The sequence below is a fragment of the Myxocyprinus asiaticus genome, chromosome 17 (assembly GCF_019703515.2).
Source record: "Myxocyprinus asiaticus isolate MX2 ecotype Aquarium Trade chromosome 17, UBuf_Myxa_2, whole genome shotgun sequence".
NCBI lineage: Eukaryota > Metazoa > Chordata > Actinopteri > Cypriniformes > Catostomidae > Myxocyprinus > Myxocyprinus asiaticus.
This window is the reverse complement of record NC_059360.1, coordinates 15,962,967-15,985,625: the sequence shown is the minus strand read 5'-3', so window position 1 is coordinate 15,985,625 and position 22,659 is coordinate 15,962,967. Positions and strand designations below refer to the sequence as shown.

Here is a 22,659-nt window from a genome sequence, read left to right as displayed (position 1 = left end):
CCTAAATATTTGTATGAAGAGCACCATTAAAGTCCACTTATGTAAATTCTTAAATGTAAATAAAGTCCTACTCAGATATCACAATAGATGCTATTGGGCAGTTAATATATACTTACTCTGCAGACAGATTCAGGTAGCTTTATTAGCATGGTAAAACGAAGCTTTACATTGCCAAAGCACTTTTAACATAAAATATACATACACACGTTTACACTCATTTATGTGCAATTAAAAAGAATAAAAGTAACAATAATCGAAGTAAAATTTAGCTTGAGCAGTTTAGATTTTTTTTTTTTTTTTAGATAGTCTGATGTCCTACTAAGTAGGTGAAAGATTACATCTCTGTGTGAAAGCAACAAACCTTTATTTGACACATTTTATTTGTGGCAAGCACTCTGCTATGTTGAAAATGCAGTTTCAATATGAAAAATATAGCTTTTTGAGGGGCACATTCGCTAAATGGTTGTCTGACGAGCACTTTTTGTTTTCTGCAATGTCCACTTATGTTAATTTTTTAAGATGAAATTAAGGTCCTACTCTGATATCACAATATAGGCTATTGGGCAGTTATGAAAGTCGCCATTTGTATATACTTACTCTGTAGATAGTCTGATATAATGTAATGTCATACGAAGTAGGTGAAAGAATACAACACTGTGTGAAAGTAACAAACTGATTGTACATAATTTTATTTGTAGAAATCAAAATATAACAATAAAGCCATATAACAATTATTGCTGCTGCATGAACAACTGTTGCAGAGCACTTCTTACATCTGACCTCTCGTTATCAATGTTACATGGTGGTCGTACAGTATCTTCGCCATCACCCCACTCTGGCACAAATCTCTCCATGTGTAATTCACAAAGGTTGTGCAGTGTACAGCATGTCTCCACCATATCAACAACAACATTTACACTGCAGTCATTCCTTTTACTGAGACACTTCCACCTGCCTTTCAACTTCCCAAAAGCACGTACAACCACACAACGGGCTCGACTTGTCCTTATGTTGTACTGTTCTTGACCCTCTGTAAGTCTGCCAGTGTCAGGATAAGGTTTCAACAACCAGTTCTGCAATGGGTAAGCAGAGTCACCAAGAATAAAGTAGCCAACATTAGTTCCGCATATGTTTCTAACCCTGCCAGAGAATGCATTACTGGTAGTGGCCCAAGCCCAAAGGCGTGAATTTCTTAAGTCACCGACGTTGTGTTCCCTCCCTGACTGTCCGATGTTTAGGTCCCAGAACATCCCTTTACCATCCACAACTGCTTGTAGAATGATGGAGTGCCAGCCTTTTCTGTTGTGTAAATCTGATTGGTATTGAGGAGGTTTCAATATAGGGATGTGAGAACCACCTATAGCACCCACACACTGCGGAATTCCGAATCTCTCCTCAAAATAATCTGCCATCTCTGCCAGTTTGGCCTGGTTGGGTGTTTGGATTAATTTAGGCCGAAGTAATGTTATCACAGCCTTACAAAATTCATGCACACAGCGGCAAACAGACGTCTGACTAACGGCAAACAGGTTACCCACTGTCCTGTACTCGCTAGTTGATGCAAGTTTGTACAATGCAATGGCTACTCTTTTCTCCAAAGGAATGCATAATCGAAATGCAGTGTCTCGTCGCTCTAGTGCAGGCTTCACCGTTGTACAAATGGATTTGAAGGTTTCTCTGGAAACTCTGAAATCCTCCAGCCACTGATCATCGGTGAATCTTTGCGCCGTGATTTCCCACCAGTCACTTGTTCGGGGGTAGGCCCATACCTTGGATGTCTGCATAATATCAAAGTAGTAGTGATGCATCTGTAGAATAATAAAATGGGTCACATGTTACAATAAGGTTCCATTTGTTAACAACATTAGTTACTATACTAAATCAGTTTAATAATTTATGCACTTTGAAATAACAATGAACAATACTTCTTAAGCAATTATTGAGCTTAATGTTAATTTCAACATATAGTAATACATTTTCAAGTTGTATTTGTTAACGTTAATGCACTATGAACTAACATTGAACAAATGTATTCTTATTAATTAACATTAATAAAGATTAATAAGTGATGAAACATATATTATTAATTGTTATTCATGATACCTATAGAATTAACTAATGGATCCTTATTGTAAAGTGTTACCATAAAATGAAAGGTACACATTACTTAACTAACTATGTTAAAAACATTAACATACTAGTAAAACAAAAGTGTTTCTGAGCATTAAGCTAGTTTACGAAAGCTGACCAAAACAACGTCTGACTCCCATAACTTTAAAGTAGTACCAATGACCTCGCTATATGTTATCACGTTATATGTTGTGAGATTAGACTGACATTGGCTTACAATCTGGGAAACGACAGTTAGCTATATATTTATATTACGGGTAGAATAGAATACCATTTGCATATACTGTTGGCGTTTATGCTCTCGCTGCAACCGACTTCCTCGTCGCCGGACGGCTCTCTTGCGCTGTGCAGCCAACATGAGTTTTCGGCGTAAGCGTCGCTGAGCCTCTAGCTCCTCATCGTGGATTCTTTGTCCTGCTTTCCACAAAGCAAAGACCAAAACAAGTAAACAAACAGCAGCTTCGGTCTCCACCATGTTCATTCGAGGATTAGCTAGTCTCCAGAGTCTGATACCTCAGCTTGATTTTCCCTCTTGCTTAGAGGACTATGACTACAAGCATTGCCTAGTATAGGTCTCTGCGGAACAGTAATGGGTGTTTACAAACCGGGATGGGCGTTTCTAAACTATCCAATGAAAGTAGGGAATCTCAGTGTAGTAATCAGTGGGCGTTTCCAAACAAGTATGGGGTTATTATCCAATGAAATTAGGGAATCTCAGTGGGAAAAGCCAATTTTTGTTCTGTCTCGGCATTGCTCCAAAAAGGGGCGGGAGCTCCTAACCCCCATTAAAGATATAGGGAGCCCCTTGCCAAACCCTTTCCCTAACCTTAACCGTGAGTGGAAATGACGCCAGCTTTTGGACTTGTCGCAACCCCTTTTGGAGTAACCACGCCCTTTCTGAAGTAACCCCGCCCTCTTTTGGAGATCCCGCCCTCAGTCCACAAACCCGGAAGAGAATTCGCCATGGGTTCCCTCGGGATGTTCCTATGGGTTTATATAATGGGGTTTTTGAACTTATGAGAAAAATAAGGTCAGTGGAAAACATTACTTGATGATACTTGTACGCTTTGTTCTACAACATAAATTACACACAGTCATACCACACACGTGAATTTTGAAGCCATAGCCTATTGAATAACATTTTCTTAAAAACACACAGCGGCTTCAAAATTCATGTTTGTGGTATGACTGTGTGTAGTTTCTGCTGTAGAACAAAATGTCCACGTATTGTCAAGTTATGTTTTCCACCGACCTTATTTTTCTCATAAATTCAAAAACCCCATTGTAAAAACCCATAGGAAAATCCAGAGGGAACCTATGGCGAATTAGACTTCCAGGTTCGCCTACAAATTGACGTCATGCCTGAACAGCTCTATACCTACTTGCTCTTACTTGTGAAATTATGGGTGGGGTGTGTGACCTTGGCACTAGGGCGACATATAAAGGGTGGGTTTTAGGGCAATGCTGTGGGGCTATTGTCCCAGTGGTGGGAACGCAGATCAATTTTGGTCTTACAGCTCAAGGTCTGAGGCTGTTGGCCCCGGCTGGCCAGTTGATAGCCCTGGCTCGTACTGGCCTGATAGTGGAAATGTGGCTGTTGTGCTGTTAAACCAGCTTAAGCTCTGTAAATGAACAAATGCAATGCTGTCTTTTAGAAATTGTGTTCAGAAGATTTTGAATTTTTTATTAAATGCGAGTGGTGTTTGCCTGTGAAAACACACCACCATGATGCAGAGTGTTGCTATAGAATTGCTAGGGTGCCAAAAAAGTTTCAACAAAATTTCTAGATATGGCTTGAGTCCCTATATAAATGTAAGTCTTTGGGATTTTTCACCTGTTTTGTCATCTGTCGGTTAAAAAAAAAAAAAAAAAAAAAAAAAAATCCCACTCCTCTCCACAATTGAGTATAACACCAAAGTATGATAAAAACTTTTAACTTTAATTTGGACTAATTTGATATCAGGACCATTTACAACTATATTACCATATTCATGTGTCACCCAATTTGCCTATTAGTCAAGTTTAATGGCTGTCCTTTAAACGAATCTGCCAGATTTTATTTGATTATCAGATATCTTCACTTTGACATAAAAAACAAGCATAAATATGGACTTTAGGTGGCAGTCCCATTTATGCAATTGACTGTAACATTTCCTGTCATTCAGTCTGCAACAAATTCTACTGTGGTTTTTGCTGTTAAAACCCTGCATACAGGATGTTCACAGACAAGGACATGTTAAGTACATGTTATACACACACACTAACCCTCCTACATTTAAAAGTCATCACCACAACAATCTGTTTGAAGCTTTTATGCGCATCATCTATTTTTTCTGGGCTATTTTTATTGTTCTTTAAAACTATGTTTAATGGAAATTCTGAGATTGTTTTGGATTCCAAAAGGTTTTGCTTTGGTCAAAGTGGTAAAAATACTGTTTAGCACAAGTTAAAAATGAACATGAACCATGAAAACCACATGAACCAGAATAGAGTTAATACTACTGAAGGCAGCCCCCATGAGGGGACCCTCTCCATGTAGAATAAAACAGCTTTTATAAGGTTGCTGATATGACTGGATTCTTCTTTAGTTTGGCTGCCCTGGGGGCTACCATGCTAGAATCACATGACCAGCCAAATACTACTCGCTTAATCTCAGTAACCGTCCTGTTTTTTGACACTTTCACTCTTGGATTAAATTAATAATGGCTGACTGTGAATTGTGAATATCTACAATGGCATCTGTGACTAAAAACTATTATAATTTTGAATGATGCTGCATCCATGCCACTAGGTGTCACTGCAAGTCCTAGATGACACAAGCAAAAAGTTACTGAGTGCACCTATAAAAACTCTTGTAGCCAGCAATTAGGTGCATACACCTGAATGTTTCTACACTAATAAATTACACTCATATCACATTTTATGGGTAGCCTACATTTACATGTGCACTTACTAATAATAAAAAAAAAGTAATCTGCAAGTTGAATGTAGCTTGCATACATCATTTTCATCAAATTCAGCACTTCCTACTGCAAAAATCATTTTACTCCTCTCATAAAGTGCTATTTGATTAATGGTTGACACTTTAAGGTGTTATGATTTTAATTATACAAGAATATAATGAATATAAATCCTGGCAAATAAATCCATTTGTCCACCTATAATTTATAATTCATATAGGTTAAAATACAGCAGTAATGGCTGCCAGGAGTATGTACAAGAGCATATATGTTAAAAAATGTTTTATTGTATTCCTTGCAGAATGAAACAAAAAAAGGAACCACATTGTGTTGACTACATGTCTATTCTATGTACTAGACTATGTACGTGTCTAGACTGTCACCTGCAAGGAGACAGTTTTCCTCTTCTCAGCAAATATCAGCACCTTGCTAACCTCTAACCATTTCCTCTATGACTGTGTGGTGTTATGCTTTTAGCAATTTAAAGATGAAAACCATTCATTTCACACCAAACTCATAAACTTCTTTCCATTTCAATGAGGCTTAAGTCTTAAAAGTTCTGCATTTACACTTTGACTTTACTATAGTATGATATTAATATACAAAGAATAATATACATTTTTTTCCAACCCTTAAAGGAATAGTTTTCTCAAAAGTGAAAAATTCTGCAATTAATTACTTAGCCTCATGTTGCTCCAAACCCATAGACTTTCTTGTGTGAAATACAAAAGTAAATATTTTAAAGAATGGTGCGATCGTTGATTAAAATACAATAGAAGTTTATAGTGACTCACTTTAAAGTTTAAAAAGCACCCTAAACCCTATTCGTACGGGATTAGGTTTCTAAACGACGTTTGAGTTACAATTATTATCACACAACATCTGAGATTTCATGTACTGATTCAGACGGGACTAAAAATCTCTGTGTTTATTACAGAGGTGGGAGTGTCTGTTTTCTAGATGTGGGTGTTACAGAAGGTTCAACACATAATTTAGATGATAAAATTAACGTATCATTAAATTAAAAATTACTTATAATTATAAAAATTAATTTAAAATAATTATTTATTTTATTGATTTAATTGTAATTTATTAATTATACATTATAAATTCGCATGAGTTTATAGAAGTGGCTTCTTATAATAAACCCAATGAAATAAAAAAGAATAAATATAATTATAACATTCCGTAACTGAGTGGAGAAATTAAGGTGAGTATTACCATATGCTGATATTTTCTTATTATACATCGGATGGCAAAAAATCTACATCCATTGAAAGGTACGCAGCAGGCAGGAGATTGGCGGGCACCGTGCAGATCTTAACGGTTCATGTAGGTCAAAATACATTAGGAGAAGCCCTGTTCGGACGGGACTAGTTTTCCCTGAGAAGGTTAGGGAAATTCATGTTTCACAGATGTACTTTGTCATTTGAATCCTATCCAAATCTGACATGTCTGTGTTTTTCTCACACAGCCTCTGTGAGCAAATTATCTACTGTTTTTCGGCTTTCTCAAGGCTCCTCTGAGAAATCTAATCCCGTCCGAATGCAAATGTCTGTGATTGCTGATATTGTATTTTCACAACGCTTTTCATCTCATGTATTTTCACCTACATAATAAGATCGTACTTATGCACTCCAATCTTCTGCTTGCTGCGTGCCTTTAAATATGGATGTAGAACAGGGGTCTTCAACCATTTTCAGGCCAAAGACCCCTCGGTGGGTAGAGAGATGGAGCCGGGACTCCCGTTATATACATTTGTGCTCAATATTTTGCATACCCTGGCAGAAATTTTGGCATTGATTTTGAAAATATGACTGATCATGCAAAAAACTGTCTTTTATTTAAGGATAGTGATCATATGAAGCCATTTATTATCACATAGTTGTTTGGATCCTTTTTAAATCATAATGATAACAGAAATCACCCAAATGGCCCTGATCAAAAGTTTACATACCCTTGAATGTTTGGCCTTGTTACAGACACACAAGGTGACACACACGGGTTTAAATGGCAATTAAAGTTTAATTTCCCACACCGGTGGCTTTTAAAATTGCAATTAGTGTCTGTGTATAAATAGTCAATGAGTTTGTTAGCTCTCACGTGGATGCACTGAGCAGGCTAGATACTGAGCCATGGGGAGCAGAAAAGAACTGTCAAAAGACCTGCGTAACAAGGTAATGGAACTTTATAAATTTGGAAAAGGATATAAAGAGATATCCAAAGCCTTGAAAATGCCAGTCAGTACTGTTCAATCACTTATTAAGAAGTGGAAAATTCGGGGATCTCTTGATACCAAGCCAAGGTCAGGTAGACCAAGAAAGATTTCAGCCACAGAATTGTTTGGGATACAAAGAAAAACCCACAGGTAACCTCAGGAGAAATACAGGCTGCTCTGGAAAAAGACGGTGTGGTTGTTTCAAGGAGCACAATACGACGATACTTGAACAAAAATTAGCTGCATGGTTGAGTTGCCAGAAAGAAGCCTTTACTGCGCCAATGCCACAAAAAAGCCCGGTTACAATATGCCCGACAACACCTTGACACGCCTCACAGCTTCTGGAACACTGTAATTTGGAGTGACAAGACCAAAATAGAGCTTTATGGTCACAACCATAAGCGCTATGTTTGGAGAGGGGTCAACAAGGCCTATAGTTAAAAGAATACCATCCACACTGTGAAGCATGGTGGTGGCTCACTGATGTTTTGGAGGTGTGTGAGCTCTAAAGGCACAGGGAATCTTGTGAAAATTGATGGCAAAATGAACGCAGCATGTTATCAGAAAATACTGGCAGACAATTTGCATTCTTCTGCACAAAAGCTGCGCATGGGACACTCTTGGACTTTCCAGCATGACAATGACCCTAAGCACAAGGCCAAGTTGACCCTCCAGTGGTTACAGCAGAAAAAGGTGAAGGTTCTGGAGTAGCCATCACAGTCTCCTGACCTTAATATCATCGAGCCACTCTGGGGAGATCTCAAACGTGCAGTTCATGCAAGACGACCAAAGACTTTGCGTGACCTGGAGGCATTTTGCCAAGACGAATGGGCAGCTATACCACCTGCAAGAATTTGGGGCCTCATAGACAAATATTACAAAAGACTGCATGCTGTCACTGATGCTAAAGGGGGCAATACACAGTATTAAGAGCTAAGAGTATGCAGACTTTTGAACAGGGGTCATTTCATTTTTTTTCTTTGTTGCCATGTTTTGTTTTATGATTGTGCCATTCTGTTATAACCTACAGTTGAATATGAATCCCATAAGAAATAAAATAAATGTGTTTTGCCTGCTCACTCATGTTTTCTTTAAAAATGGTACATATATTACCAATTCTCCAAGGGTATGCAAACTTCTTAGCACAACTGTATTGTATAAAATTGAGTGTTGTGTTTTATGCCTATAAAAACGTGGATGATAGGCCACCTGACGATAAAATATGAAAATCAAATCAACAAGGAGTGCCAAATCACAGAAACTTCTAAGAATGACAACTGTAATATCAGCGACAGATAAGATACTCACCTTAATTTCTCCGCTCAGTTACGTAATAAGCAAAACATATATACACAGAATCAATATTCCTGTGGTCACACGAGTATATATATACACACACACACACACACAACAAAACAAAAAATGTGTATACACACACACACACACACACACACACCCAAGAGCCCTCCAAGAACGCTAAATAGTTAAATTCCCCATTTGCCATTTCCCATTTCCCAACAAATGCATCAAAGTTCCCCAGTCTTCTAAATGATGCTTCCTCGAAAGCCACCACCCTCCCCATCTCCGTGTACCACTCCTGAAATGAGGGCGCTCCAGCTGACTTCCATCCCCTTAAAACAACTTGTCTGGCGATCATAACACTGGTTAGAACCCAATTTTTTATGCGTTTATTCCCAATATTGATGACTGCCCCATCACCTAAAATACAGAGTCTGGGGCAAAATGAAATTTGAGTGCCCAATACTTCACACACAAAACTCTGAACCTTCAACCAACATTCTTGGCTCTTAACACACCACCAAAAAACATGGGTCGTGCCTCCATCTTCTGATTGACATTGCCAGCAGGTGGGTGTGTCTTTAAGACCAAGTTTATATAATCTAGAGGGGGTCCAATACACTCGATGGAAAATCTTAAATTGCATAAGGTGCACCCTTGCATCTCTATATGCAGACTTGACATTTTTTAGAATCCTAGCCCACACTCCCTCCTCCAATACCAGGTTTAAATCTTTCTCACATAACCTCTTGAGAGAAGATGAAGCTCCGTCCCCCAGACTCTGAATTTACAGGGAGTAATACACTGATGCCTCATGACCTTTCCCAAAAGCAGTAATCAACACTCCCAGAGTGTCTGCCGCTTTAGGGGGGTGTATGCTACTCCCAAATATAGTACAGAGCAGGTGGTGCAGCTGTAAATACCAAAAGAACTGAGATCTGGGAATACTAAAATGTTGAACCATATTTTCAAAGGACCTCAACACTCCACTCTCATATAGATCACCGAGCGTATTAACCTCCCTCACAATCCACTCTGACCAGCAGAAAGGGGACTTATTAATACATAATTTTGGGTACAGCCATATGCTCGAGGCAACATTTAAATAAACATCCGAATTAAACCCCTGGACACTTTTGTTCATACCGCGTGCAAATGCGAGATAACGGGGTGTCACTTAACTTCTCCAGTTAGTTTGATAGAAAGGCTTTGCAATGGTGAAATAGGGGCAAGAACCTCCTGTTCAATACCAAACCAGGGAGGGGCTCACATGCTATGTTTTTAATAAAATCATAATAACCACAAAATTAAACACAGTTACTACAGTGTATAAACACCATATTACTGTAGTTACACCATTGTTTATTGCATCAAATCTATGGTTTGCACCACAAAACATTGTTACTACAATATTATTATAGTAAAACTATATTTATATTCATTTTTATGTATTATTATAAATAGTATTAAAGAAAATATTAAAAGAGAAGAGAGGAAACAGAATGGGAAAAAGAGTGCAACAAACATGGAATCGAACCCGGATCGAAAAGGCAGTCTAACCAGCTGAAGTGACACTCACAATGCAGTTTGTCGTAAATTTCTGTTTTAAATAGACTACTGGAGTGCAAATAGCTGCACTGTGGCAGGTGTTATTTACACCTGGGTGCAAATTGGCACTTTTTTTTTAAAGCTTTTTAGTGAATCACTATCGACTGCTATTGTATGGAAATCAATATTAATAACCTCCTGAGACTTGAGCTTGATTGCTGTGTGCATTTTCCATTTTTGATTTGTAACTAGTAGCACCTAATAAAAAATAAAAAATAAAAAATAATTATTTTAGAGCAAATCGTTTTCCGAAAAATGTATGTCCACATGTGGACAACGGGACTAAGTTAAATAATACCAAGCTATAGAAAGTTAAAAAATATGTCACCAAATTGTTTATTATGTTTCCAGGAGTGTTGGTTATTCATGTTTTTGAGACATTACAGGATGCTCCCTTGCTCCCTATTTAGTGAATGACTTAACCTCCAGTGTGCTGTCTGTCTGCACTGGTCTGAAGCCTCTGAAAGCAACATTTTTCAGCTTTTGGAGGAGTGAAAATGCACAGTAAATATAGTAATGCATTTACTAAGGTTAATAAATAGAACCGTATTTTACAGTGATAACAAAACAAAAATGTAACAAAACTTATAATAAAAAGAAGCAAAATGACCCACAGATGTGTTAATGTTGAAAGTTATTTAAAATAACTAACTTGCTTTTTCAACTTTTGAGGGAATAATGTACAAAAATCCACGTATGTGGACATCATGTTTATCAGCGTGCTGGTGTAACCAAGGTTACTAAAGCCCATATTAAATCTGTAAAAGAAAGAAAAAAGGGAATTATTATAATGCACATATAATATATTTTATTGTATTATTTTAATGTTTTAGTAATCAAATACTGTTGAAGAAATGTAGTAAATGTCACAAACTAGAAAAGAAATTAAATTGAACAATTAGGAATAGCTCCGCCCTTAGTGGGTTGCGTCATCTCTAGTACTAAATAGAGGTAAACAGTCTCTCGTCACGTAATGAAATGAAATGGCCGCTGGAGCAATGATGCGTGTTAGTAGCAGTTCTAAAGTTGAGAAAGATTGAACGAGAAAATGAGTTGATTCATCTGACGGAAACTGCATAAAACAGACTTTCCTTGATTCATCAGAGATTATTTCTAATTGTTATTTTATTCTTGGTTGGGTTTTTTTATTTATTTATTTATTTATTTTTTATTTCCACCCTTTTCTCTATTTTGTTTTCCCTGTCCTTCAATATATCCCTTGATATTGAACGAGGAGTCTCTCGGAGTTCTGAGTAAAACTGTTTCTGCCATCAACAAGGAGTGCTCAACATTGGTAGAAACTGACGAGCCAACCTGGTTTTTCCTGAGCTTGGACAACATTTCGTGTTTCATCGAAGTGGTAGGACCACACGTATTCATTTTATCCTTTCCCTGGATAATATCACAACTGTGGACAAGAACTGTTTTTTTTTTCTTTTTGCATCTCGGAGTTTGTGTATCTGTATTCTTTAAACTGAACACTGAAACAGATGTATGAAAGACACTGAACTGAGCTAAACTCCTGTTTATTTACTTGAGTCATTCCCATCAAAGACATTTAGCTGAAAAAGAACTCTGATTTGGGTGTCATTGGATATTTTACCCAAAATGTATTGTCCAAACTATTGTTTATTTTTGTTTTGTTTTCCCCATCTTTTATTGAAATTGTTCTGAAAAAAGGGAACACGAAGGTTATTGAGTCATATAACTGTAATTTGGGTTTTGAATGTTAACCAGTTATACCATTTGTGTGGAAAAGAAACACGGTTGTTTAAGGTTCTTTTGTGAAATATTTTATTTTTTTGAAACGGTCATTTTGTTTTTCTTTTTTGTTGTTTTTTTTCTCTCCAACAAAAATAAGTAATACACAGAAATACAAAAGAAAATTACTTACCTTTTCAGCTATAACCCAGTCTTCTGTGGTTATTTCCCTTGTCTTGCTGCAACACCGGCTCAAGAGCGAACGTGGTCTTCTGATCTGGTCCAAGGCATTAGAAAGTGGTTTATGCTTAGATTGTAAGCCACGTGTGTCACGTGCTACATACGTGCTACAAAAGTTGGCGAGCCAGCCAGGAGCCAGTTCTTGCAGCTAGGGTAACTGTTAAAGAAACAGAGAAGGGAAATTAGTAAAACGAGATAAGTTTTGAAATTTTCAACCGTTACAATGGAAATTGTGAAGCGGGAAAATGTTAACGTAGCAAATGCGCTCATAGTCGGAGGCCTTACGTTAACGGAAGTAGACAATGAGCTGGAAACGTACCTGCAGAGAGGTTCAATTAGCCGTAATATTATCATTGATGACCCAGCTTCAGAGTTTCACAGAAGTGTCATCATAGAATATAACCATAGCTCAGCAATCCAAAATTTGTGCCCTTTCTTACCCTTAACTTTGGGGAGTCTCTCTGACCCAGGTGTTACCTTCCGAGTGCATGCCTTAGCTACTGTCTACAATCAAACTGCTGGCTGCACTGCCACTGAAGGGTATCTTGAGGAATTGAAGGCCATTGCCAAAGAGAGTGGAAGGCCTTTCCAAAGTGTGCTTCAAGAGGAATTGGAGAAACTCAGAGAAACCCATTCTGCAAATCAAGATCCAGCAGAATCTCAACATGTGGGCTGCCATGGCTCTAGCAGTGACTCCCAGAGTGCAGAGGCCATCATCCCACCACCAATAAGTAGCTCCTGGACTTCCAACCTGACTCATTTAAAAGTAACAGAAACTCAAAACTCAGAACCTAAAAACTCAACCAAGTATAAAACTACATTTGTATCTCCCCCTTCTCCAGAAACCACCACTGATGATATTACTGTGACAACCTGCCCTGCTTTCCCCACAAATATTTTGGACCCACCCAGTGTCCAGAGAATGGTGGTTGAACACATAGTGAAAACAAGCGAAGCTACCCTGTCCCAGCAAACCTCAGTCCGTCTGAGGGTTTTCTCAGGGAGGTCTCCTCGTCCCCCCAACGAACCAGATTTCGACACCTGGCATGCAAGTGTAGACTTCTTGTTAAATGATCCTTCCATCTCTGACTTGCACAGAACATGAAAAATCCTTGACAGTCTCTTACCTCCAGCTGCCAACATTGTAAAACATGTGCGCCCTCCAGCCCTACCTGCTGTGTATCTTGAGCTGTTAGAGTCCGTAAATGGTTCTGTCGAGGACAGAGACGAGTTGTTGGCCAAACTCATGGGCACTCTACAGAATCAGAGTGAGAAACCATCAGACTATCTGCACCGCTTACAAGTCATTCTGAATGCAGCAATCAGGCGAGGTGGCGTAGCAGAAAGTGAACGTGATCGTTACCTTTTGAAACAGTTCTGCAGAGGGTGTTGGGACAATTGTCTCATTGCTGACATTCAGCTTGAAAAAAGAGAAATCCAACCATCCACTTTTGCCAAATTAGCAGTGCTTATTCGAACCCAAGAAGACAAACACGCCTCTAAAGGGGAACGGATGAGGAAGCAACTTGGGATGACAAAGCCCCATAATACCTACCCCAAGTCACGGGCAGTCTCTAACCAAGTGTCAGTCTGTTCATGTGATGTGCCCAACTCTGATAGTTCCAAAACCAGACTTCTTAAGAAACAAATTGTGGAAATCCAAGCTCAAGTTACTGCCTTAAAGCAGTCTCCTGATCAGAAGAGTCCAAAGAGTCATTCTGAAAAGGTTGAGTCGACCGCTTTAAAGAAGATGGTGGAAGAGTTATGCACCCAAGTAGCCATAGTGAAAGCATCGGTCACCCAGGGACTGAAACAAAACCATGCAGAAGAGTCAGAAATAGCTAAGCTGCAGCGTCAGGTTGCGGAGGTGTAAACTCAAAGTGCCGCTCGTAAGATGCCTCGAACTTCTAACACACAGAGACCGCTTGAAACGGAAATGGACAGGAGTACCAGGACGGGCCAGCTGAGGGTTAACAGACCACGACCCTGGTACTGTTTCCGGTGCGGAGAAGATGGGCACCTGGCCATCAATTGCGAGAACGCTGCAAATCCATCCAAAGTCGAGAAGCGACTTAAGTTGGCCTGCCCTGCCTTTAAACTGAAAAGGGTCTCTGTAGCGGGGCATATGGAGACCAGGCGTTCAGACTGTCACCCTGAATGTTACAAACAGATATCTGATGTGCGCAGCCATGGAGTACCACCATTGAAACGCTTGCCAAAGGGGCTAGTGGGAATAAAATGCACAGCCAAGGTCACCATTGGAGGGAGAGAAATAGATTGCCTTTTAGACACAAGGTCGCAGGTGACCACAATTCCTCAGTCATTTTATGAATCAAATTTGTCAGACTGCCCCTTGAAGCCATTGGAAAACTTGCTGGAGGTAGAAGGAGCTAACGGACATGCTGTGCCGTATCTGGGGTACTTTGAGTTAACCCTGAAATTCCCCAAGGCATTCATGGGAACTGAGGTTGAAGTCCCCACCCTGGCCCTTGTGGTGCCAGATTTAACAAGTCTTTCCCAAATTCTAGTTGGGACCAAATCTTTAGATGTGCTTTACAGCAAGTGTGCTAAAGAAAATGTGGCTAACTTTCAGTCAAGCTTCCATGGTTACCAAGCAGTACTTAAAGTTTTGGAAGCTAGGTGGAGACAAGCCAGTAGTGTGACTCTGGGTTATGTGAAGTTGAAGGAAAACTCCCCTGAAGTTGTGCCTGCAGGAAGCACAGTGGTCTTCGATGGCTTTGTCCACCTACATGGCCCCCACACAGAGAAGTGGGTGACTCTTGGGCCTCCTTCGGTCCCTTTACCAAGTGGCCTGCTGATTGCAAACTGTTTGCACACCTTACCCCGTAAACGTCCCTCCAAATTGTCAGTTTTGCTAAGAAATGGAATGCAAACCGACATAAAAATCCCCCCTAAAGCTATGCTGGCAGAGATTCATGCAGTTCAGAAGGTCCTTGACCAGCAGCATCAGAGTTTGGATGTCAAAGCTGAGGAAGAAACACTTACCTGTGCTAACCTTACCTTTGAATTTGGTGACTCCCCTTTGCCTACAAGTTGGAAAGAGAAGATTTCAAAATTGTTGAACTCCATGCCTGAGGTCTTCTCCCTGCATGACCTTGACTACGGCCACACTGAGAAAGTCAAACATCAGATAAAGTTAAGTGACGAAACACCGTTCAAACATAGAGCCTGACCCATCCAACCCCAAGACATTGACGCTGTGAGAAAGCACCTCCAAGAACTACTAGAGGCCGGTGTCATCCGTGAGTCTGAGTCTCCATTCGCATCACCCATAGTTGTAGTCCGCAAGAAGGATGGTACAGTTCGGCTGTGCATTGACTTTTGAAAGCTCAATTCACAAACAATTAAGGATGCATATGCCTTACCAAACCTAGAGGAGGTCTTTTCAACACTGACCGGCTCCAAGTGGTTCTCAGTGCTCGATTTGAAATCTGGATTCTACCAAATTGAAATGGAAGAAGCCGACAAGTGTAAAACAGCATTTGCCTGCCCGCTTGGATTCTGGGAATTGCCACAGGGGATTACTAATGCGCCGAGCACGTTCTAAAGATTAATGGAACGGTGCATGGGAGATTTGAACAGAAAACAGGTACTGGTTTTCATTGATGACCTCATAGTTTTTTCAAAGACTCTAGAAGAGCATGAATCCCGGTTGCTGCAAGTTCTCAACCGACTGAAGGAGTATGGGCTGAAATTGTCGCCTGAGAAATGTCGGTTCTTCCAGACGTCAGTGAGGTATCTGGGTCATATAGTCTCACAAGACGGGGATGAGACTGATCCGGCGAAGGTTGAGGCCTTAATGGCTTGGCCAAGGCCAACAAACCTAAAGAAGTTGAGGTCCTTTTTAGGTTTTGCCGGATACTATCGGAGATTTGTGTGTGACTACTCCAAGATCATTAAACCTCTCACCAACCTTACAGCAGGATATCCTCCACTCTGGAAAAGCAGTAATAAGAAATGGAAGGATGGGGGGTACTTCAACCCCAAAGAAGAGTTTGGTGATCGATGGACTCCAGACTGTCAGAGTGCCTTTGACTCTATAATTGGCAAGCTTACATCTGCACTTGTTTTGGGCTTTGCTAACCCCAAGCTTCCCTACGTGCTTCATACCGATGCCAGTACCACTGGGCTCGGTGCAGCTTTATACCAGGAGCAGGAGGGGCAGATGCGTGTCATAGCCTTTGCCAGCAGAGGATTGACCAAGGGTGAGAGTAAATACCCCGCCCACAAACTAGAGTTTTTGGCACTTAAATGGGCAGTCACCTCCAAATTTAGCGACTACCTCTATGGTGCAGAATTTACCATCATAACGGATAGTAATCCCTTGACATATATCCTAACTTCAGCAAAGCTTGATGCCACTAGTTACCGCTGGCTGTCCAGCTTGTCAACTTTTAAGTTTAAGCTGCAGTACAGAGCAGGTAGCCAAAATCAAGATGCTGACGGGCTTTCCCGACGACCGCATGGTGAGCCTCTAGATGACCTGGTCTCACAAAAGGAGAGAGAAAGGATTAAACAGTTCACACTACACCATCTCATGGGGCCAGGAGCTGAGTCATCTGTTCTCATGGCAGACACAATAAAGGCGATCTGTGAAAAGCATCAGGTGGTGAGGTCATCTGAAAATCCTAGTCCCTCTCACTCCTCACTTACCTTGGTTGAATCTCTTACTCACCATGAGGATGCTCTGCCAAATGAGTTCCAACATGAAGATAAACATGGTCTTCCAGATCTTCCTCACCTCTCAGGAGCTTCCTTGGTAGAACTGCAGAGAAAAGATCCAGAAATAAGGATTGTTATTGAAGGTTTGGAGAAAGGCGTGAAACCTTGTAACCTGAGAGACCAGCCACCTACCATGAGTTTGTGGTCTAAAGAGTGGAACCGACTCGAGCTGAGAAGTGGAGTGCTCTACAGGAGGAGGCAGGAACGTGGAGCCTCTCGCTATCAGTTGGCACTGCCCACCACATTGAGAGACATGGTGTTAAGGAGCCTTCATGATGATATGGGTCATTTAGATATCGACAGGACCCTGGATCTCGTCAGGTCAAGGTTCTTCTGGCCGAAAATGTCACAGGCAGTGGCAGAAAGGGTCAAAACTTGTGAGCACTGTGTCCATAGAAAAACACCTCCGGAAAGAGCAGCTCCTTTAGTAAACATCCAAACTAGCAGGCCCTTAGAGTTGGTATGCATAGATTTTCTGTTCCTGGAGCCAGACCAAAGCAACATCAAAAACATACTGGTTATCACGGACCACTTTACAAAGTATGCCGTTGCGATACCAACTCGAAACCAAACTGCCCAAACCGTTGCTAAGAGCCTGTGGGACAATTTCTTGGTGCACTATGGGTTTCCGGAGAAACTACATAGTGACCAAGGGGCAGACTTTGAGTCACACACAATAAGGGAGTTGTGTAAAGTCACAGGAATTCACAAGGTGAGGACTACCCCATACCACCCGAGGGGCAATCCAGTGGAACGATTTAATCGTACACTCCTCCAGATGCTGGGGACACTGGAAAATGAAAAGAAGTCTCGGTGGAAGGAGTTTGTAAAGCCTTTAGTGCACGCCTACAACTGCACCCGCAACGACACCACAGGGTACACTCCTTATGAACTCATGTTTGGGCAACAACCCCGCCTGCCCGTTGATCTAGCTTTGTGATTGCCAGTAGACACTCCCATCAAGTCCCACTCTCAATATGTGTGGGATCTAAAGAATCGGTTGCATGAGAGTTACAAGGTGGCTACTAAAAACGCTGAGAAGGTAGCAGAAAGTAATAAAAGGAAATTTGATGAGCGTGTGGTTGCTTCAACTTTGGAAGAGGGTGACAGAGTTCTTGTAAGGAACGTGAGATTGAGAGGAAAGCAAAAGCTGGCAGACAAGTGGGAACAAGATGTTCATGTGGTTGTCAGAAAACTTTGTGATCTGCCAGTATATAGTGTCCAACCAGAGGGGAAAGGTGGTCCTCTCCGGACATTGCACCGAGATTTGTTGCTGCCCTGTGGGTTTTTGCAACCGAGCAAATTTGAAGAACAACCAAAGCAGAGAGTAGTCAGAAGGCCTAGAACCAGAGCTGCTTCTAATAATGAAGGGATACAGGCGTCTGAGCCTGTTACTGAATGCTCAGAGTCTGAAGATGAGCAAATTCTCTGTTATGTACCTGGAAGGACTTTGGGCTCTGAAACTCAAATTATTACGGACCACTCACCTTGTGTTCGAGAAGGCGCAATTGACTTACCTGTCCTTGATCCTACCGGAGAGAACTTACTGGCTCAGGAACCTGTAGGGAATAATCCTGAAGAAGAACCTGCAAGGGAATACTTACCTGAATGGAAACCTGTGGAAGAAAAATTGGATGAGTCTGTAAGAATGGAAACGTGTGAGGATGAGCCTGAATCACATTGTACTGCACCAGATGTCTCTGTGAAGCAAAGACCAGAACAATCCCCTGAGTCCTTGAATGAATTCCCCACTCAAATGGCTGAGACAACCCCAATCAATTCTGAGTCACAGACTGAAGAAGAAAACATAATCACAAATGAAATGAGTCACATTGAAAACACCAGTGTTGCCCCCAGATGCTCACAGAGAGAGAGAAGCCCCCCTAAAAAGTTTGAATATCCCCAGTTAGGAAATCCACTAACCTTAGTGATTCAGTCCTTGTTGCAGGGTCTAAGCGAAGCATTTAGTTCTTCTTTAGAAGAGTCAGTTGTTGCCCCTGTTGTTCACGTGTAGATGCAACGAGACGTGCATATATTTCAGAGGGGAGGGTGTAACCAAGGTTACTAAAGCCCATATTAAATCTGTAAAAGAAAGAAAAAAGGGAATTATTATAATGCACATAATATATTTTATTATATTATTTTAATGTTTTAGTAATCAAATATTGCTGAAAAAATGTAGTAAATGTCACAAACTAGAAAAGAAATTAAATTGAACAATTAGGAATAGCTCCGCCCTTAGTGGGTTGCGTCATCTCTAGTACTAAATAGAGGTGAACAGTCTCTCGTCACGTAATGAAGTGAAATGGCCGCTGGAGCAATGATGCGTGTTAGTAGCAGTTCTAAAGTTGAGAAAGATTGAACGAGAAAATGAGCTGATTCATCTGACGGAAACTGCATAAAACAGACTTTCCTTGATTCATCAGAGATTATTTCTAATTGTTATTTTATTCTTGGTTGGGGTTTTTTTTTTTGTTTTTTTTTTTCTTTCCACCCTTTTCTCTATTTTGTTTTCCCTGTCCTTCAATATATCCCTTGATATTGAACGAGGAGTCTCTCGGAGTTCTGAGTAAAACTGTTTCTGCCATCAACAAGGAGTGCTCAACATTGGTAGAAACTGACGAGCCAACCTGGTTTTTCCTGAGCTTGGACAACATTTCGTGTTTCATCGAAGTGGTAGGACCACACGTATTCATTTTATCCTTTCCCTGGGTAATATCACAACTGTGGACAAGAACTGTTTTTTTTTTTTTCTTTTTGCATCTCGGAGTTTGCGTATCTGTATTCTTTAAACTGAACACTGAAACAGATGTATGAAAGACACTGAACTGAGCTAAACTCCTGTTTATTCCCATCAAAGACATTTAGCTGAAAAAGAACTCTGATTTGGGTGTCATTGGATATTTTACCCAAAATTTATTGTCCAAACTATTGTTTATTTTTGTTTTGTTTTCCCCATCTTTTATTGAAATTGTTCTGAAAAAAGGGAACATGAAGGTTATTGAGTCATATAACTGTAATTTGGGTTTTGAATGTTAACCAGTTATACCATTTGTGTGGAAAAGAAACACGGTTGTTTAAGGTTCTTTTGTGAAATATTTTATTTTTTTGAAACTGTCATTTTGTTTTTCTTTTTTGTTGTTTTTTTTCTCTCCAACAAAAATAAGTAATACACAGAAATACAAAAGAAAATTACTTACCTTTTCAGCTATAACCCAGTCTTCTGTGGTTATTTCCCTTGTCTCACTGCAACACCGGCTCAAGAGCGAACGTGTTCTTCTGATCTGGTCCAAGGCATTAGAAAGTGGTTTATGCTTAGATTGTAAGCCACATGTGTCACGTGCTACATACGTGCTACACTGACACAAGAAAAATGAATGCATTTTTTAAAGCGGCATATCAAACAAAACTAGAGATGCTACTCATTACATCAACACAGGTTTCAATGAAAAAACTTAAAAAGGTGTCTTACCAGAGGCACTTTTGTTGGCTCTGCGCCCATAGAAGCGCTTCACGGAAATCAATGCCATGCTGTTGTGTCACGTGACTCAGTGCGCCAGAAGTTTAAATGACAGTCTAGAGTCTTGTGAACAGTATTCAATCAGTTTAAATGAATTAAAATTATATGTTGTGTATAGCAAAGCCAAAATAAAATGTCCAAGCATGTGCACGTGGGGTCGCACAAGGTTAAAAATATATTATTTTGTGTTTCACAGAAGAAAGTCAGTCATATGAGTTTGAAACAAAATAAGGGTGAGTAAATAATGACAGAAGTTTTAATTTTGGTTGAACTATTCCTTTAAAAGTCATGCAGTTCATGTAACACTGTTCTTATGTATGGAAGATTCATTTTAATAAACAAATGTAACAAAAAATCTTTAATATTATATGAAAAATATTTTAAAGAGATAAATTAAGTTCTGAAGTAAAGTAAAATAACGTTCCAGTTGACAATTCAAAAAACAAATGCTGAAGAAGATCTTAAGCTGCTGCGTACACCTTGCAGGCCATTGTGGATCCTCGTATGTACACTGTTGCTGGTAAGCACATATAAAACAGGGTTTATGGCACTGTTGATGGTAGATAAGCCCAGTGAGATCGTATATGGTGTGTAGATTTTTCTCTCAAAATCACATTTCTCATTTGAAAAGTGAAAATTGATGGCACGCAGCAAAAGGATCACATGGTAGGGGGTGAAACAGACCAAAAAGAACAAGATGACAGCCAAAGCCAGGTTACGAACTTTGACTTTCTTCCCTGACTCCAAACCAGCGCTGGCTTGCACGTTAGCAAGGATGGCTAAGTTCGTGACTACCAGAATGCACAGCGGGATGAAGAAACCAATGACGAAGCGGGCATAGTTGAATCCAGTCACTAAAGGAGAGGGCTCGTCTGGCTCGAAGCATTGCTTCTCCTCTTCAGTGTCGCCCTCTGACATGGTGAAAACTGGAACGTGTCCCACAGCAACAACAAGCACAATCACAATGGTGACCATCACTGCATGCTTCATCTTTCTCAAACCTCGAGACTCCACGGCATAGATCACCGCTATAAAACGATCCATAGATACGCAGCACAGTAAGAATATACTGATGTACATGTTGTTAAAGAAGATATAGCTTGAGACTTTACAAGCCAGAGACCCCCAGTCCCAGCGATGGCCTTTGTTGATGTAAATGGCCCACACTGGAAGTGTACTTAGATAGATAAGGTCACACACTGACAAACTGAAGAGGTAGATTCCCAGAACGTTCTTTCGACGCACTTCGAGGAAGGTGAGGAAGACTGTAATCAGATTAGCAGGAAGACCCACTGTAAGGACTGTGCTGTAGAGAGCCACAATTGGAAGTGTGTTTTCTTCTTTATAAGGGATCTCGCAACTGTTTGTGTGGTTTGGTGTTGTACTGTTCATGGTCACTGGGATCAGGAATCAAAGAAAAAACATATTTCAGTTAAAAACAACTATGCAAATTTTGATTGCATGGTTGAGTGGTTTATTAAAGCATGGGTTTCCAGATTTCACTATTGCTAAGAACGGTCTGTTGAAAATTAGGCTACAAATGGAAATAACCATCTAAACAACAAAGACGCATCCTTTCATAGAAAGTAACACTGACAAAAACTTAGAACTTTGCTCAGCCACTAAAAGCGGTAATTATGGCATCACCAACCTACAGGTTGGTTACGAAATTAGCGTTAAGTTCGTATATCTGGCATATATCAAAGAATGACAGACCTGGAAACACTCCAGAACGGTTCTGCCAAAGGTAACAGCTTTCACAAAACGCGACAAGTGGTGTTCCCCCGAACATTTATTTATCTTGAAGAGCAAACTTCTTGGTTTTGCCTCTATTTATGTTTGCTAACCATGTATAGGCTAATTACGACAAATAAATAAATACTATACTAAAACAGTAAATGACATACCTCTTTCAAATGTTCGCGGAAGTTCTTCTTAACGTAAATGTTAATTACAGAAACATCAGTTTCTATTTGCCAAAGCAGGACGAACACGCGTTTTCATCCTGCGAGCCTCGTTTGCTCTCTCCAGTACGTGAAAAGGAGGAAGTTATGAGTCAAGTATTCGTGACATCTGCAAAAATGAATAAGTAAATACAATTTTACACGTGTCTGGGCCATTCTGCGATTATAGAGGGAGATGCTGAAACTCACTGTAGTAAACCAAAAATTGGCATGAAAAATACATTTATTGTGTTTTATGTATTATTTTTATGATATTAAAGGGATAGTTCACCCAAA

The 22,659-nt window shown here is 40.1% G+C and overlaps 1 protein-coding gene across 5 annotated transcripts; it reads right to left on the bottom strand.

Annotated features, from left to right (window-relative positions):
• Positions 1–108: 108 nt before the first annotated feature.
• On the bottom strand, positions 109–22,460 carry gpr132a (G protein-coupled receptor 132a). Of its 5 annotated transcripts, none has more exons than XM_051723104.1 (7): positions 20,372–20,843; positions 20,100–20,258; positions 18,823–18,981; positions 12,110–12,313; positions 10,868–10,973; positions 2,402–2,547; positions 109–1,808 (listed from the first exon to the last, which is right to left on the bottom strand). In XM_051723104.1, the coding sequence occupies exons 6-7, from the start codon at positions 2,486–2,488 to the stop codon at positions 732–734; spliced, it is 1,164 nt and encodes a 387-aa protein (XP_051579064.1). In that variant the 5' UTR covers positions 2,489–2,547; positions 10,868–10,973; positions 12,110–12,313; positions 18,823–18,981; positions 20,100–20,258; positions 20,372–20,843; the 3' UTR covers positions 109–731. The 5 variants fall into 5 exon arrangements, with proteins under 5 accessions (XP_051579064.1, XP_051579065.1, XP_051579066.1 ...); XM_051723105.1 differs by having other exon boundaries at positions 20,100–20,253; XM_051723106.1 differs by having other exon boundaries at positions 20,100–20,183.
• Positions 22,461–22,659: the final 199 nt, after the last annotated feature.

What these genes read in the sequence shown, in the direction of transcription:
- gpr132a (XM_051723102.1), bottom strand. Translation starts at nt 2,611, where the DNA reads ATGAACATGGTGGAGACCGAAGCTGCTGTTTGTTTACTTGTTTTGGTC. An exon ending in GCCAACAGTATATGCAAATG is followed by an intron (nt 1,809 to 2,401) that starts GTATTCTATTCT and finishes ATTATTCTACAG; the next exon opens with ATGCATCACTACTACTTTGA.